The following is a 16,197-nucleotide window of genomic DNA, read 5'->3' on the forward strand; positions in this document are numbered from 1 at the left end:
TTACTGCCTTGTATGGAGACACCATTCATATTGGATCTGAGCTCATCTTAATGGCCTCACTTTAAACCACTCTCCTCTTTAAAGGCTTTCTCTCCAAATACAGTCATATCCTCAGGTGAACTTCAACATGTGGTTTAGGGGACACAGGCCAGCTCATAGCAGCTGCTGAGCCCTAAGCTAGGTGCACATGATAGATAGAAAAATTGGGTAGATCTGTTGTTGGTGGAACTCAGAACCCTGAGGGTGAGAGGGGAAGAAGATCCAATGTTCTGATGAGAAAAGACCCAGGATGGGCAGACTCTGGGCTGCTGACTCTGGTGACAAAGACAAGGGCTACTCCTCCCTGTCTGTGCCTACCATGACTCTCAAGGGGCAAAAGGTGGTGGCCCAGAACCTCCTGCTTCCATGGCTAAGGCCAGCTCCAGCCCTGTGAAGAGGGCAGGAGCGCAATATGGCAGTGCTGATGTCCTGCATGCTGCCCTGTGCTGCTCTGAGAGCAACGGGATGGTAGGGAGGTATGTGCAACAGCAGCCACAAGACAGTGTGGAGTTTTCGTTTTGTTGCTAGAGAGTTACCTGGTTTGGATGCACGTTGGGGTGGTGATGGTGGTGGAGGGGAACATGAGTTCCGTGACTTGCCTTTGACGTGGCTCTTCTGATCCCTGGATTGCTATACTCAGTACACACAAACCCAGCCTCCAAGTGTAGTGCTAGGCCAGATGGGAAAAGTTCGTAATACACAGGTGGGTGTTTTACTTGTAGGCAAAAGAAAGTCTCTTTTCTGTTCCCAGTGTGTTGGAGTTCTGGGGCATTTGACTCCAAAGTCTTTTTGGTACATGAGAACAATGATAGTCAAGGAGAAAAAGAACTTTAATGTTGGGACAAATTGTGTTTAGTAACGAGTTATCTCCCGCTGGCTTCTCAGTGTTAGCGGGTAGTACTGATGTACAGTTACTGCCAACATGAACGCAGAATCAATCAGTTGTTGGCCCATGGCCCCACATACTTGTCACCACCAGCTCACACATAGCGTGGTTCTCGTTGGCTTTGTTATCCACGGCGATGAGAACATCCTCTTTCTCTGGCCAGCCAAGCCAATGCCACCGTCCATGCCTCTGCCATGGCTCAAAAGTGGGTCGGCAGCTCTGGTCTGCTGTCACCCCCTCTCCATTTCCTTCTGCTGATAGCTGATACCTGTTTTATGTTATTTTAAAGGAACCTCAAGAAGCATGGAAGTACGTTGGCATATAGGCATCCGGGTCCCTGTTTTCAGTTCTCTACCTGTAAATGTTTTCAGTGTCTGCTATAAATGAAATTTCTAAATGAGATGGTAATTCTGTGTTTAAATTTTTTTGAGAAGCTGCCAAACTTTCCTTTCCAGAATGCTTTGGAAACTGCAGGATGATCCCCAAGGGCTGCCTCTTCTCTTTCAAGGCATTTCTCACACTGGCCCCGGCACAAGGCTCTGCTTGTTCAGATCAATTTGCCATCAGGTACGGGCTGCACACTTGGGCCAAATCATTCCTTTCACTGAGACACCCCTTAATCCCTCCCCTCCCTGGGGGTCAGAGCAAGTCTTGCCTTTATGGGTTCTTTCTGAAGGAGTTGCTCCTTCCTGCTACTCCCAAGGCAGGTCTTGTGCGTCCAGCTAGTGATGCCCAGTTCTAGTTTATTAACTGGTGGGAAATCTGCCTTGCACTCTTCTGCCCTTGTATGTGCTCCTCAATTCCCATTAGGTGTCCGACACATGTTCATTGTCATGACGCTTGCGCTCTGCTTGTCCTGGTGCTGGTGTGTGGTGGCCTGTGACTATGACACTCATATCCGGTGTTCCGCCGTCAGCCTCCCCCATGGTGGCATCTTTTGCACAGGGAGGGAGCTGGCTGGCCTGTGGTGTCAGTGTGACTGAACCTTCCTTGTTGGCAGGCTGCCTTGGGTTCCTGGGGTGGTGACTGACTGCCTCCCCTCTTGTGGCCATTTGGAAGCGAGCCCCCAAGCGCTGCCACCCCTGATCCAGGCCATCAGGTCACCGACCTCCCCAGGTGGTTGAGAAACCTGGTGAATGCCCCTCCTGTGAACTGGGGTGGAGAAGTAAGCAGCTCTTCACTGAGCTTTGTGGGTAGATTTAGCAGACACCAAACTTCTTACCTCTCAGAGGTTGTCCCATTAAGTTCTCCCAGCAGGAGAACAGGCTCCAACTTCTCATTCATGCCCGCATTCCACCCCTCTCCCAATATCTGTCCTATCCCTCCTCTGCTGTGTTCTGTGTCTCTTTCTTCCTCTGTGGCCTCACCACTCCACTTTCCCCCTACAACTTTTCCCATAATACCATCTACCATCCTCCTCCAGCTTACATCTGTACCTTCCAGACAGTTGACTTGACCAGCAGTGTCCTGCAACTTGCTTTCAGGATCCTAAATTATTTTAGTTCCCTGAGTGAGCACTGGGCTCCTCCTTTCGCCATCTTAACCTGCACCATGTATCTGTCCCCGGTCCTAGGATACTCTCTCAGCTCCCCAGTGAACTCCTAGCTTCAGTTGAGGTGTCACTAAGTTTCTGTTGTCCCCATAACTTTCACACTCACTTCTTCAAAACTAGTGTCACCAGGCCTCTTCTTATTCTATTATTTTTTGAGATAAGATCTCAATGTGTAGTTTAGGCTGGCTTGACAGTCACTATGTAGTCAAACTAGCAGTGATCCTCCTGCCTCGGCCTCTGGATTGCTGGCTTAGAGGTGTGCACCATCACCAGGCTTCTTGTAGTGATCTGTTTTCCTTGTCAGTCTCCTTCACCAACCTAGCCATGTCTATACTACTGTGTCCTTGGCTCCTCTAGAAAGTCCAGAGCTTTGTGGGTGTGGGAGAAATGTGTGCTGCAGGCCTAGATGGGCTGAAGGGTTGGTGGACCAAGGGCTTTTCCTTCTGTGGGTCCAAGTTTCTCACCTGAAAGAGAAAGGAACCTGAAAGCTTGGCCCTGCTGGCTCCTGTGGACTCCTGGAAGTTGTCAGAAGAGTCCAGGAGGCCTTCTTAAAGGTGATGAACTGTTTTCTCTTGTGTAATGAGGGTCCGGTTTTAAAGTGGACTTGTAAAACAGCAGGACTCTGAAGCTAAGCAGGCCGCCAGTTGTTCCACTTGGGGTTTAACCAGGCTGCTGACCTGATCTTGTCCCTCTCCCTGGTCCCATCCCACAGTGCTCACTATGGACTGATTCTTTTGCAAAGTTGGGGTGCATTTCAGGGCTTCTCAAAGCTGACAAGAAGCCAGGCCTCTTCTTCCAGTTGTTTTGGTTTTGAGGTTCCTGGTTTGTTAAAAAATTTAAAAACTGGGTGTGGCATATAGCTATAGTCTCAGCACTCTGGTAGGTTGAGGCAGGAGAGTTAGAAGTTGGAGCCCAGCCTGGGTACCCTAGCGACTTAGCAAGATTCTGTCTCAAAAAGGCCCTGAGTTCCATCTCTCGTAAGTGCCCCCTTCAATCAGTCAGTCAATGAATCAAATGCCACAAGAAGGTTATAAGTATTATAGTGTCTTTTTATGATTATGGTGTTTTAAACTAGTAACCTTCATCAGCATGATGTGAAACTTTATAAGCAAAAGCAACATGGCAATAAAATTATCTTAGTCACAAGGTAATGACAGGATATTGAAGAATTTCTGACTCCTGGTATGCTGCAGGCAGGATGGACCTGTGATGGGACATGAGTGTTTCCTGACCCTGCAACCCAGAGTGGTTACATTTGGAGATGATACACAATATTCACCCTTGAGACTTCTGTGAAACTGAGTCTACATCCTCCCTAGCATTTCTGTCCCCTCCTCCTTATCTCTCATCCCTGCAAGTCTGTCTCCCAGGCCAGGAAATGAGGACCAAGGGGCAGGGGCTGGGGAGGACAGAACACATGTCCTGGAGCTGTGCCCTACCTCAAGTGCTGACTGCCTTTTCCTTGGGGTCTGTGGCTATACACCGATGGTGCCTCTGGCAAAATTGGTCCAGTTATCGGGGAGCCTCCTCTTGGGGTGGAGCTAGATCAGCCTCCTATCACTGGGAGCCTGAGTGCACTGAGGTTTTCCCTAAGGCATCAGTGGTCACTGCAGGCTGGCTCTGACCCCTGCTCCCTAAAAGGTGGCTTGCTCCCAAGCTTCCAACATAGCGCTGAAGCTAAGACAGAGTTTGGTTCTTCAGTGCCTTAGTTAGGGATGCCTCGGCCGGGAGAAAATTCTAAGGTCTATCTCTGTGACCCCAAGGCTTTGATGGAGCTGGCACACCCCAAGGAGATCAGCACATCCCTGCTGAGCACATAACAGCTGCCCACATGTAACTAGTGCCAGGGACCGGACAGCTGCGCCAGTCTCTGTGACTTCCTCAATTCCCCTAGCTCCGGGTGCCATGTACTCTGATCCCCTGAGAGCCCATGAAGAGCTCGATGACAGATGGGGAAAAGCCCTGCCCAGGGTCCACCAACCATCAAATGGACCTGCGTTTTTTATGTCAGAGCAGTCTGACACTGTCCAGTGGACGTAAATGTGAGTTTCTCAAAATTGAACATGCTAGTAACCACATTAAAAGAAAAGAAACAGCTGAAAATTGAAACAGCTAAAAATATTCTATTAATGTATTTCTATTTAATCCAACATGTGCAAATAATTATCATTTTAACACATCATCTATATAGAATTTATTAATGAGCTATTTTATATTTTCTCACACTAAGTAGTCAAAACCCAGTTTTTTTGGTTTCCCCCTCCCCCTGTTTTGTTTTTTGGTGCTGGGAATTTAACCAAGGCCTTACACTAGCTAGGCACAGCTCTGTCACTGAACTGCACCCTGGGCTCTCTAGGGTGTTAGGAGCACATCTGAGCTCATATTAGCCTCATTCCAAATGCTCCTTAGCTACTTGGGGCCGTGGCCGTGGCGTTGGTCAGGACCATTCTTGGCAGAGGGTGACTTTGGGTACTGTTGGCTGTTTGGAGCTGAGGAAAGGTGAGGAAGTGCTAAAGGAGGCAGGAGCCCATGTATTGACCCCTATGACCCCCCACATGTGAGTGCTGGGTGAAGGTGTCAGTAGGGACTCTCCCTGGGAACTGAGGGCGGGGCCAGCATCCTCCTCCCCTTTCCTGCCCCAGTCCCTGGTTGTGAGGGGAAGGCGTACTGTCTTGGTGGGGAGCTGGCCGTGAGCTCTGTTGCTTTTGGCCAAAACTCTTGCAAAACTCCTGGAGCATGAAACAGGTACAATGTGTTCCATGGAAAAGGTTACGGGGTTTCAGACATAACCGAGGTTTGAGTATACAAAATGAAGATGCCTTGTGTTAGGAGTCTATCATCAAACCCATCCATCGTGGGTAACAGCAGCCATCGTCCCAGGGCACCGCAGGCACAGAGGCAGCCAGGAGAAGGGGAGATGGGAATGACAAACTGGAGATGGGCAGTAAGGAGCTACTGTTTTCCCCAGTGGTTCTCAAATGGAAGGATAAAAATGGTCTCATGAAACATCCCCTGGGTTCGTCAGAAGGGCAGTGCAGGGTCTCCAGGAGAGGCGTCTCCAGGCTCCTCTGCTGCAGTTATTGGGTTGAAATCTGGAGAATCTGTGGCCAGTCCCCACCGAGACAAGGCTTTTGGAGAGGTGAGCTGGGACACTCTGACGTGGTTCACACTGCTGGAAACATCGTGGAGGAGCAGCCCCCCCTGTGGGAAGACCCACAGTGAGGACGGGTGCTGGAAGAGTAATCAGTTCCACGTGGCTGGCAGGGCCCATGGGCACCTGTCCTAAATACACAGAATCAGGGGTGGTGGCGTGGTGAAAAGAGAGGTGGCAGGCATTTTTTTAAGACAATGTCTTGCTGTGTAGTCCAGGCTGACCTTGAACTTCCTCAGGCTGTCCTCGAAGTCTTGATCTTCTTGCCTCAGCCTCCCAAGTGCTGGGATTATAAATGTTTGCCACCACACCTGGCAAGGCAACGTTTTTCAACATTAAGCAAAAGAATCCTCTGATTCTGTTATATCCATAGGCGAGGAGTAGGAGCAGGAAGCTCTTGAGTGCTGGATAGGGGCTGTGCCAGAGAAAGGTGGGTTGGAGTCCATGAAGTGGGTGCTGGGGACAGGGTCTGGTCCTTCTGTCATGGTTTCTTGGCAGAAAGTCCTTAGGCAAGCCTCAGCTTTCCTATCTGCAAAATGGGGCTAATAACCCCTATTTTCCTTGTGAACTAATCACCCTACAAATTTGGGGGGTTATTTTTAGTCCTTTTATTAATCTTACTCAGAATATTTTAGGTTTATGCACTCTATAACCTTTAGCTATGGTGTTTTATTAGAATTTCAAAATTTAGGGGCTGGGGATTTAGCTCAGCGGCATAAGCACCTGCCTTGCAAGCAGGCAGTCATGAGTTCGATCCCCGGTACTGATAAAAAAGGAAAAAAGACAAAAAAAAATTTTCAAAATTTTTGCATTATAAAAAGTTTCGGGTATAGAGACAATAGTACTGTATAATGAACCCTCTGTGCCCTGAAGTCAGCAATCTCAGTTTTTTGAGGGGAATTTTTGTTCATCTTATAATAATTCATGCATTAATTGAGTTCCCAAACTGTCTTGGAGTCAAATCTTTGTGGACAAGCAAGAACAAAACCTCCCCCTTGTTCGGAAAGAAGAGGCTCTGTGTGTTAGGTACTTTGGACCGGCTTTCCGCACAGGGCTGGGAAGACCCCAGGCTGTTCCTTGCTTGGCCTTAAGTCACACGGGCAAGTTCAATTCTCTTAGGAGTGTGGGGGCCTCTGTTGACTCGGCTTCCCAAGTGAGTATAATTTGAGGGGACCAGATTATTCTAGAGCCTAAATTATTATTTACAGAAGACACTTGGAGCACCTAGAAGGAATCATGAGGGAGCTGGGGAGTTCGTCATCTCCCATCGGCTGCCTCTGTTGTTTCTTTCAGCTCACCATGCTGGCAGCCTCTGGAATGGTCATTTTGGGGACAGTCGCCCATTTCCTTGCCTGGGTGGAGAGGTTCTGGTGGAAGATGGGGAGGTGGAGGCCAGAGGGTGAAGGGTGATTGGACGCTCTCATGTGTTCAGGCTCAGTGGGGCTGTGTGATTCATCGGGCTGGTGTGTATGGTTCTCTTTCTCATCTTAAAATGGCATTGGCCCAGGTTACTCTGGTAAGAAATGAAATGTAAGGTCCAGGAGCCGCTGTCTCTGTCTTGTTCATCAATCTGTTCTTTGACCTGGAACAGTGTCAGGCATATAGCAAATGCGCAATAAATTTATGTTGAAGGATAGGAGGCAGAGATGTTATAACATTAGTCATAACAGCCAAGATGTGGAATCAACCTACATGTCCATTGATGGATAACTGGATAAAGACAATGTGCTATATACACAACAGAACACTATTCAGACATAACAAAGGATGAAATCTGTCATTTGTGAAAACACGAATGAGGCTAGAGAACATTATGTTAGGTAAAACAAGTCAAACATAGAAAGAAAAACACCACATAATCTATTTATATGTAGGAGATAAAATAGTTGATCTTATGGAAGTAGAAAGCAGATTAGCAGTTAACAGAGGCAGGGAAGGGTGGGGGATTGGGAGACATTAATGGTCCCGGGGTATGCAGTTGGATAGGGCAGTAGCTTCCAATGTCTTAGAGCATGGTAGGGTAAGTATGATGGACAACAATTGTCTATTTGGAACTAAGTAGTAGACAGGATTTTCAGTGATCGTAACACAAATAAGTGATAAATATCTGAGATGGTGGATATACCGGTTACCATGATCTGATCCCTATACATTGCACTCATGTACTAAAATGTCACACCATACCCTGTAACAGTGATGGCGAATCTTTTAGAGCTTTCAGTGTAACAAGTAGCATGTGGCATGGGTATGCCATAGGTTCACCACCCCTGCCCTATAAGTATCTATAATTAAAATATCTTTTAAAATGTAAAAAGGGAAAAGAATCATAAGGAGGGAAAGAAGAGGAAGGAAGAAAGAAAAGAAGGGAGGAAGGGAAGGAAAAATTACCTTGGTCCATCCATTATTAATAATGCATCACAAATCTTTCATTTCAGGATGTGGAAATGTCATTTCCCCAAGGAAAAAATGCCATTTTCTCTGAGCTTGGAGTACTTCCTCCATTTTTATTCCTATAGAAATTGTATTCATCTATAGGGTTCATCTCCAGTAACAAGTCATCTTTAAGATGCTTTGGACCAGCCGGGCGTGTTGGCTCATTCCTGTAAATCCTAGCACTCGGGAGGCTGAGGCAGGAGGATTGTTGTGAATTTGAGACCAACCTGAGCTACAAAGTGAGTTCAAGGCCAGCCTGAACTGCATAGTGAGGCCCTGTCTCAAAAAAAAAAAAAAAAAAAAAGATGGCTTTGGACGTCTTTTGGCGAAATCTTCCCCTTCTGCTGCCCCAACCTCTGCAAAGCACCCAGAGGAAGATGGTCCTCATCACACGCTGGTGCTGAGCTGGTTATTTGGTGTGTATAATTAGGCTGGCAGGGTCATTTCCCTGTTACATAGGGGTTACCAAGGCACAGATTAAGGGGGAGGCTTACCAAGGTAGACACAGATAGGAAATAGTAGGTTTAGATCCAAGCCAAACCTGGTCTGCTTGCAAAACCCTACCTCAACTTACTGTTGTCTTATGCATCCTAGCTCAGGGTTCCCCTCACCAGGCTGGGTGGTTGGTTCTCTCAGACAGGAATGATCCTTACCTATGTCTCCTGCCTCCAGTGTTTGCCTAGAGCTAGACACTGCGACTCTGTAAGTGTAAAGTTGTCAAACAGGGGCATGTCTGGTGTGGCTGGCCACACTGTTGTTCCAGATAGCTGTCTTGGTCTATGTCCTCCCCACTCTTTCTGCCTGTAGAGCCTCCCGGGTGTTTATATGCCTCTGGGGCAAGGGCATAGCTCATCTCTGGCTTGGCCACATCAGTGCCCAGCAGAGTTGGTGAGAGGGCCACTGAGTTGGAGAATGGTTAGGAAACAGTGGAGGGGCTCTGACCACCTGAAAGTCCACCCATGCTGGCTAGGGCTTTGTCTATAGTTCCATTGTTTGTTTCAGGATGTAACAAAAACCGGTTGTTTAATAATAATGCATTGAATGAATGGATGACCTGTGAGCCCTGCTTCCCCGTGTCCCCACAGCAGCTTGGTTGTAATTTGTCCAGTCATTGCCGAGAGGTGGGCAGTCAGGCCAGGGACTAGCAGGCAGGGTGGGCGGCCCTGCCTGGAGTGGGCTGCAGCTCCACTGCCCCAGTGTATCACTGCCTTATGGACGTGGTGACTTCTTGCCTACATGGAACACGTGCCTGTGGTTGGCTTCTGGTTAGAAGAGCATCCTCTGACCTGGACAGTGTCTTCTCCCTTCCCCTTAGCGCCCCGACCCCAGCTTCTCCATCTCCTGGATGCTTAAGTTTGGTTGTTGGAGGGGAACGCAGTGTTCGAGCTACTGATCTCGCCTTGGGTGTGCCCTTGAACTTTTCTTTAAACAAGGCTTTCCGACCCCAGCGTCACTTCAGGTCACATTCCCAGAGTGCCTGCAGATGAAGGCTGAGGCTGTTTATTTTTTGAGATTTCAAAAAACATGTCCCTATCCCCAACCCCATTCTGACCTTAAACAACCCCCAAACACTTGTATTTTTAACTTCATGAGAAAGTATGGAAAGGACACAGATTTTATTTCTAGAAGCTATCTTTTTCTTTTCCTTTTTTTTTTAACTTACAAAAAAGGGGATCTGGGGGATGGGAGAGTGTCTCAGTTACTTTTCTCATTGCAGAATAAAATATCCAACACACAAGTTATATGAGGAAGGATTTATTTAACTCATGGTTTGTAGAGGTTTCAGTCAGTGATGGGCTGCCTCCAAGGCAGGGTGACTTGGTAGAAGTGAACAGTTCATGCAGGCTAATGTAGCAAAGCAACAAGGGAGGAAGACAAGACTCTTTCTGACTCTTCTATGCTATGCAGGCTACCCGCCCTAGGGCAGTGTAGCACTCATACCCTTAATCCTGGCCAGAACTGTGCCACACCAATCAGTGCATGATTTACGACAAGGTCTTAATCCCAGCATCACACACTCTCTTTTCAGCCACCTCTGAAAAAACCCTATGTCCTCATGAGGCTTTGGGGTGACATCTAGGCACAAACTATAACAGACAGTAAAGCGGTTGAGATTTTTGTTTAGGTGCCATGGGCTACTTGGAACTCTTTTCTGCCCAGATCCTCATATATGTGGCTTCAACTCCAACTCTTCCAGAGTTTTGTGCATGTTGAGCCTGCAATTGTTTTGGTCACTGCAGTGATCAAGGATTTCTGGGCGCTTCTTCCTATCCTTCTTAAGACTCAGGACTGGACTGCTATAAGTAAGTATTTCCCTCGAGTGGCAAGAGGTGATTAATGTCTTTGTATTCTGGGCAGGGCTGGTGGCTCTCCTCCTTCTTTAGGGCCCACAGATATTTTATAGACACTGAATTCTTATGTGATAGATATAGGATCTAAGGCCCAGAGAGGTTGGTAATCACATAGTCACCTGGCTGGTGGTGTGCAGAGTGGCTTGTTGTAGCCATGGTCTTCAGGCCAGGTGTCTTCCTGAGTGTCCGTGGCCAACAGTGGCTTGTCCATGGCCTTCCTGCACCTGTTTCAGCACTAGGCAGCTCCCTCAGCCTGACTAGGATAGAAGGTGTGGTTCTTTGAGTTTCAGTTTGTACAATAGGTTCTTTGTTCAACCCCTACCGAGGTCAGAGAGGTCTAACACGTCTGATTCAGAGTACTGATAAAATTTAAAATTTGGAATTCAAAAGTACTTATTGATTGAGAGTGGCCTCCAGAAAAGCAGAGAAGCTGGTGGCTGCTGACAAGCAGCATTTGTTTAACAGAACATTTTGAATAATTGAGATTGAATAATAAAAAGCCAAGTTCTGCCCTGCTCCTGAAAGACAGTTCTAGTCCTTTCTCCCTGCCTCTGGCCCTTCCCATCTGTTCATGCCTTCTCGCCTCCATTGCAACTGCTCTGATCCAGTCTCATTGCTTCTTATATCTGGACTGTGCAATAGCTCGCTTAGTACTCTCTCTCCCAGACTTCAGATTTCATGAAGTTTCTAAAATCCTAGTCTGACCAAGTCTTCCTTCCACCAACTGGCAGCAGCCTTTCTCTGTATCTTTCCCCATCCCAGGCACCCCATAACCTAAGCACCTACAGCCCCTGAGGCCTCTTCTGCTTGGTGTCCCCCACCTGTCCTTTCAGTCACATGGAGATACTCTTCCTCAGGGAGCCAGCGAGAGTCTTTGGGCTGGGTTGTCCTGTCTGTCTGTCTGTCTATAGCCTTCTGTGAAACTTGATCATTTTTCTTGCTAGTTGGTTTCTGGGCTACTTCTGTCCCTCTATCCTGGCAGCCAGCTAGTGTCTGTCCATGTCCGTTGGGAGCATGGATTGTTCCATGTATGAGCCCAGGGCAGAGTTGGGAGGATATGGGAAAATAAAGGGATAGCAAAAGTCCTATAATCACCGGAAAGTTTTGCAGCTGGGCAAGATCTGTGTCAATGGTGGGCGGGCAGTAGACATTTGGTAGTAGGTAGGTTTGGGACAGGGCCTGTCTTAGGCAGTGGGAACTAAAGATGGCTGCCCCTGGACTGGCTGTGGGAACAGGGCTACTGGCCAGAAGGCTGGACTCTAGCTGTAACAATGTAGAGGACGATTTGGCAGGTAGTATTTTTTTCTCCACACTCTTCAGTTTGTTTGTTTCTGTTTTATTTTGAGCCAGGGCCTCACTGTGGAGTTCATACTGGCCTTGAGTTTACTATGTTGCCCAGGGTGGCCTCAAAATTACGGTGATCCTCCTGTCTCAGATTCCTGAGTGCTGAGATTACAGGTGTGTGCCACCATTCCTAGATTTTGAAGTTTCTTGAAGGAAAGGTCAGACATCTATGATTCAGAATGCTGACAGAATTTAAAATATGGAATTTAGCAAGTATTTTCTGATTTCAAAGTGGCCTCTCAAGAGCCATCTCTTGCTTTCTGTGCAAGCTGGTGCTGGAGGCAGAGGAGGATTCCTTGGAGCTTCCGAAGTCAGCAGTGCTACAGGGAACCCAGTGAAGTCCCCTACCTTTAGCCACGCCCAGGTTTGGGTATTCAGCCTGGCATCTACAGAAAAACAAGTGGCAGGGTGCAGGCTGCCCTTGACTGCTGATGGCACCATTGGTTCACTCTGGAGCCTGGTGCATGGTGTAGCCATAGCTGCTTTGGGCACAGGGCTGCATCCTGGAGCCAGGGAGGAACTGCCTGCTGAGGTCACCTCCTCTTCCCCCAACCTAGGCCTTCGCAGTCAGTCACCTGGCCCCCAGGGTGGTGAGGACAGCCACCACGCTCATCTGCTGATTGTTTTTGGACTGCTGCCTTGGGTTGGTAGCTGTTTTGGGGAGTGCTTCAGGAAAATTCTAAAAACAAAAACATACCCCAAACCAAGTAGTTACCTTCAAGGAAGAAGAACATTTTTAAGTTGTTCACAGATCTGTGATTGCTATGTGCCAGAAGCACTGGGAGAGGAGTGGGACTCTCCAACCATGCTGACTTGCTGATTTAAAAAGCACATTTTCACCACCTAACCCTGAGTAACTTCAAAGCTTCCTCTGAGACAGGTAGTGAGCACTTGGGGGCATCATCTACTGTTATCTGCTGATGGCCTTTTGGGCAAGGATGATCCACCTTTGCAGACCAAGGAATGAAGGCTGGAAAAAGTTATGTTTAAGTTGTCATTTAAGGTTATTCAGCAAGGAAATAGCTGAGTGTGGGTCTAGCTCTTCCTTTGAATCCAGCTGCAATCTTATGAAACAAGCAGGGGACATATTTTTATGTCTCACTTAACAGATGAGAAAATTGGGGCCCGAGGATCAAACAGAGGTGTATACAGTCAGGTTCCTGAGCTTTTCCCTGGCCATGCTGTCTGTTTTGTTGGCTGATAGATGCTAAGTAATGGGGACCAATAATGGGGAATACAGCAAGTGTCCTGTGAATTAAGTCACTATTATTCCTTATCTTCCTGTTCTCTTCCCCTTGTCCTCCTGGTACATTACTCTGGGCTGTCATCCTGGTGACCATTGAATATAGGTGCTGGGATCACTTTCTGTTATCTGCTAAGTGCCAGGTACACAGTGTCAGGAGAATTGGCTTCTCTGTGGCTCCTTCCCTCTTAGGTAGGATTTGTGCCACTTCTTTGTTGCCTGGCGGATCCACTGGGTGCTGTGGATGGTAGTGAGTCCTTCTGCCCAAGTCACAGTCAGTGCCAGGCTGCCCCCACCCCTCATTAGTAACTCTGCCCTGTGGCACCCAAGGTGGGAGTGGGAACAATATTCTATTGTTATGTTAAACCTGAAATAGACACCTGTGGATGGAGGGGGTGAGCGAATCTATCATGTTCTAATAATGAAAAAAGCACTCTCTGTCTTTTCAGCTGCTTGACAGCCACCTGCTAATCTCCAGGGTCGGAGCAAGTATGTTCCCTACCGCCCCCAACCTTTGCTTTGTAAAACTGGGGAACACTGAGAGCCCAGGAGCTGCAGGAGGGTGGGGCCTCACTTCACATGGTCTTAGGTTGAGGGTGGAGCCTGCAGATTTGCTCCAGACTCTTGCTGTTACAGACCAGAGGCTCTGATCTGGGTTTACGTAACAGATATGCATGCTGTGAGAGAACAGTGCTCAGGTCCAAGTTTGAATGCCAGCTCTGCAACTTGGGCATGGTTCTAAAGCTATGCTGATCCCTGTTTGTTAAAATGAGATTCAACTCACTTTTAATGGGTGGTCTATGAGCTCTGGCCCAACCTAGTAGATGATGTCAATGTGAGAACCTCATAATCCTCTACCCCTGCTTGCTAGCACCAGGTGCTGGAGTGAGGGCTGGGTTGCAGGGAAATATGTGAATGCTGGAAGAGATTTCCCAGGCAGATACTGCCTAGATCAACCTCCTGGAGGAGCACCTTTGCACCACAGCCACCTGGCAGAGATGACTTTTGGGGCTCCCTTCCAATTGCTCCTGTTCTGGGGAACGGGCATAGCTTCACATCACCAAGGGGACAGCAGCGCATGGCTGGTTGTCAGCAGACTTAGTTTCAGATCTTTCTCTCATTCTAGTTCGCAGAGCTGAGGTGGCGAGGTGGGTGTGGAGCAGGGAGGGGTGACTTAGATAATTCCTAGGACTTTTGAAGTTCTAGGCCAGGGATCAACAAACTGTGGCCCTCAAACCAAATCTAGTCTGCCCTCTGTTTTTATAAATAAAGTTTTATCAGAGCACAGCCATGCTTATTCATTTACTGCTGCCTTTGCTCTGACACAAAGCAGGTGGTTTGTCAAGACAAAGGCCCTTTACAGAAAAAGTTTGCCAGCGCCTGATTTAGACCGTAAAAAAGCAGGGAACAGATCCTGTTTCTAAGGCCCTGTTTGCTGCCTTCTGCCTGCCCTGCAACACCATGGACTGTTTCTCCTCTGCAGTGCTGCTCTGCCATGCCACCCTGCCTTAGCACCAGCTGCCTATGGACTGAAACCTCTACCAACCAGGAGCTACAAGGAACCATTCCCCCGTTAGCTTTGGGTGTTGGGTGTTTCATCTCAGCGAGAAGAAAAGTAACTAAGAAACCGACCCTAGTCGGAATTTCCCAGCATAACAGGAAACAGCAGAGAGGTGAGGTTTCTTAGTCACACTCCTGCTGGGGGACAATCTCCCCCAATGCCATTGTTCCTGCCTTTGTGTCTCAGGCATCCCACCTGAGCATTCCAGTAGACCTCACTGGTGTTAAGTGTTTTGTTCTCTTTACATTTGCTTTTCTTCTGCACTGGCCTGGGAGACTGTCCTCTACCTTAGCCTCCAAATTCTTGTCACTGAGTGTAGCCGCGTCATTTCCTCAGGGCATCCCTGGAACCCGTCTTCCCTGCCCCCACTGTGGCTCCATTCCTTGTCTTCTCCAGCTCAGTGTGGCAGCCTTGCTGTCCTGTCACTGAACCTATGCAGGTGCTGTCCCCTGCACCTGAACACTGCTTGCCCAGCCAACCCACTCCCTGCCCTGCCCTTGCCAATCCCAATGTTGCTTAAATGCCACCCACCATGGACTTCCCTGACTGTCATAGACACCCCCGTGTGCCCTGCTGACCAAGCGCTCCTCGAATCTGACTCCCTGAGGCTGCTGCGTCCGCCTCCTGGAGTGAAGGGACCGGCAGCTTCTCCATTTTCATTTCAGTACTGAGAAAAGGAGGTGTTTATTGGATAATGGAATGAATAGACAAATATCAGAACAGGTTCTGACAGGTTGAGGAATATGCATCCTTCGAATTATCTTTTATACCAGATTTGACAGTAGAGTCCTGGGTTTCCCTTACAGAGAGCCCCACATTCATCTAACATAGTAGTTTCCAGACAGTCCTGTCAACCTGTTGAATCACCCTAAAGAAAGATGCTACTGATGAGCGGGAAGACATGCATGCGTGTCCTTTGAGCTGGAGTGTTACTGAACTACAGATTTTTATAAGGGTTAGAAAATATGTTTTTAAAGTTGAGAGGTATTCAGGAAGTAGTCAGAGTTGACTTTTGGTTTATTTGAAGACTGGCATGTTACTGTCCAAAGAATTAGCCACAGGGTTTGGCCCTTGATCTGGGGTCAGCAGTACTCACAGGGACAACCCGAGTGCAATTCAGTGAGGAGACCAAGTGTGAGTGTAAGGGTGGGTGAACACTCTACACGTTGTGGACGTGAAGGACCAGCTCATTCTAGAGAGAGGTGTTAATGTGCATCTGATGAAGGGTAGAGGTCCCCCTCTGGCACTGCCATCCTGGCCCTGTTTATAAATGTCCAGTCCTCAGAAAGAAGATAAGGTTCCCATAGTTCCCCCAACTCATACAGTGAACTAGGATGTGGGGAACAGATGGAATCTGCCTTTCACTTCCAAGAGATGCATAGCATGTATGTTTGAAGATACTAGTCCTTTAATGAATATCTTTACCTAGAGCTTTACAAAAAAAAAAAAACTTCCAGTTTTTAGGGATGTGATTTTTTTATTGATGTGTAGCTGGTATAAAAATGTACAGAAACTGGGGCTGGGGATTTAGCTCAACAGCATAAGCACCTGCCTGGCAAATGTGAGATTGTGAGTTTGATCCCTGACACACACACACACACACACACACACACACACACAAAAAAAAAAAAAAAAAA

The 16,197-nt window shown here is 47.8% G+C and overlaps 1 protein-coding gene across 2 annotated transcripts in view; it reads left to right on the top strand.

The window, feature by feature from the left end:
* Nucleotides 1–16,197, top strand: part of Grk5 (G protein-coupled receptor kinase 5) — a 215,301-nt gene that overhangs the window by 50,779 nt on the left and 148,325 nt on the right. The window contains exon 1 of one of the 2 annotated variants that reach the window (XM_063244827.1): nucleotides 14,467–14,672. The exons of the other annotated variant lie outside the window; for it this stretch is intronic. Coding sequence (XP_063100897.1) covers nucleotides 14,495–14,672 — 178 coding nt within the window. The 5' untranslated portion in view covers nucleotides 14,467–14,494. Of the gene's footprint in view, nucleotides 1–14,466; nucleotides 14,673–16,197 lie in introns of those variants that run through there. 2 annotated transcript variants of the gene reach the window in all.

The sequence above is a fragment of the Cavia porcellus genome, unplaced genomic scaffold (genome assembly GCF_034190915.1).
Source record: "Cavia porcellus strain 051 isolate PalLab524CR breed Dunkin Hartley unplaced genomic scaffold, mCavPor4.1 scaffold_2, whole genome shotgun sequence".
Classification (NCBI taxonomy): domain Eukaryota; kingdom Metazoa; phylum Chordata; class Mammalia; order Rodentia; family Caviidae; genus Cavia; species Cavia porcellus.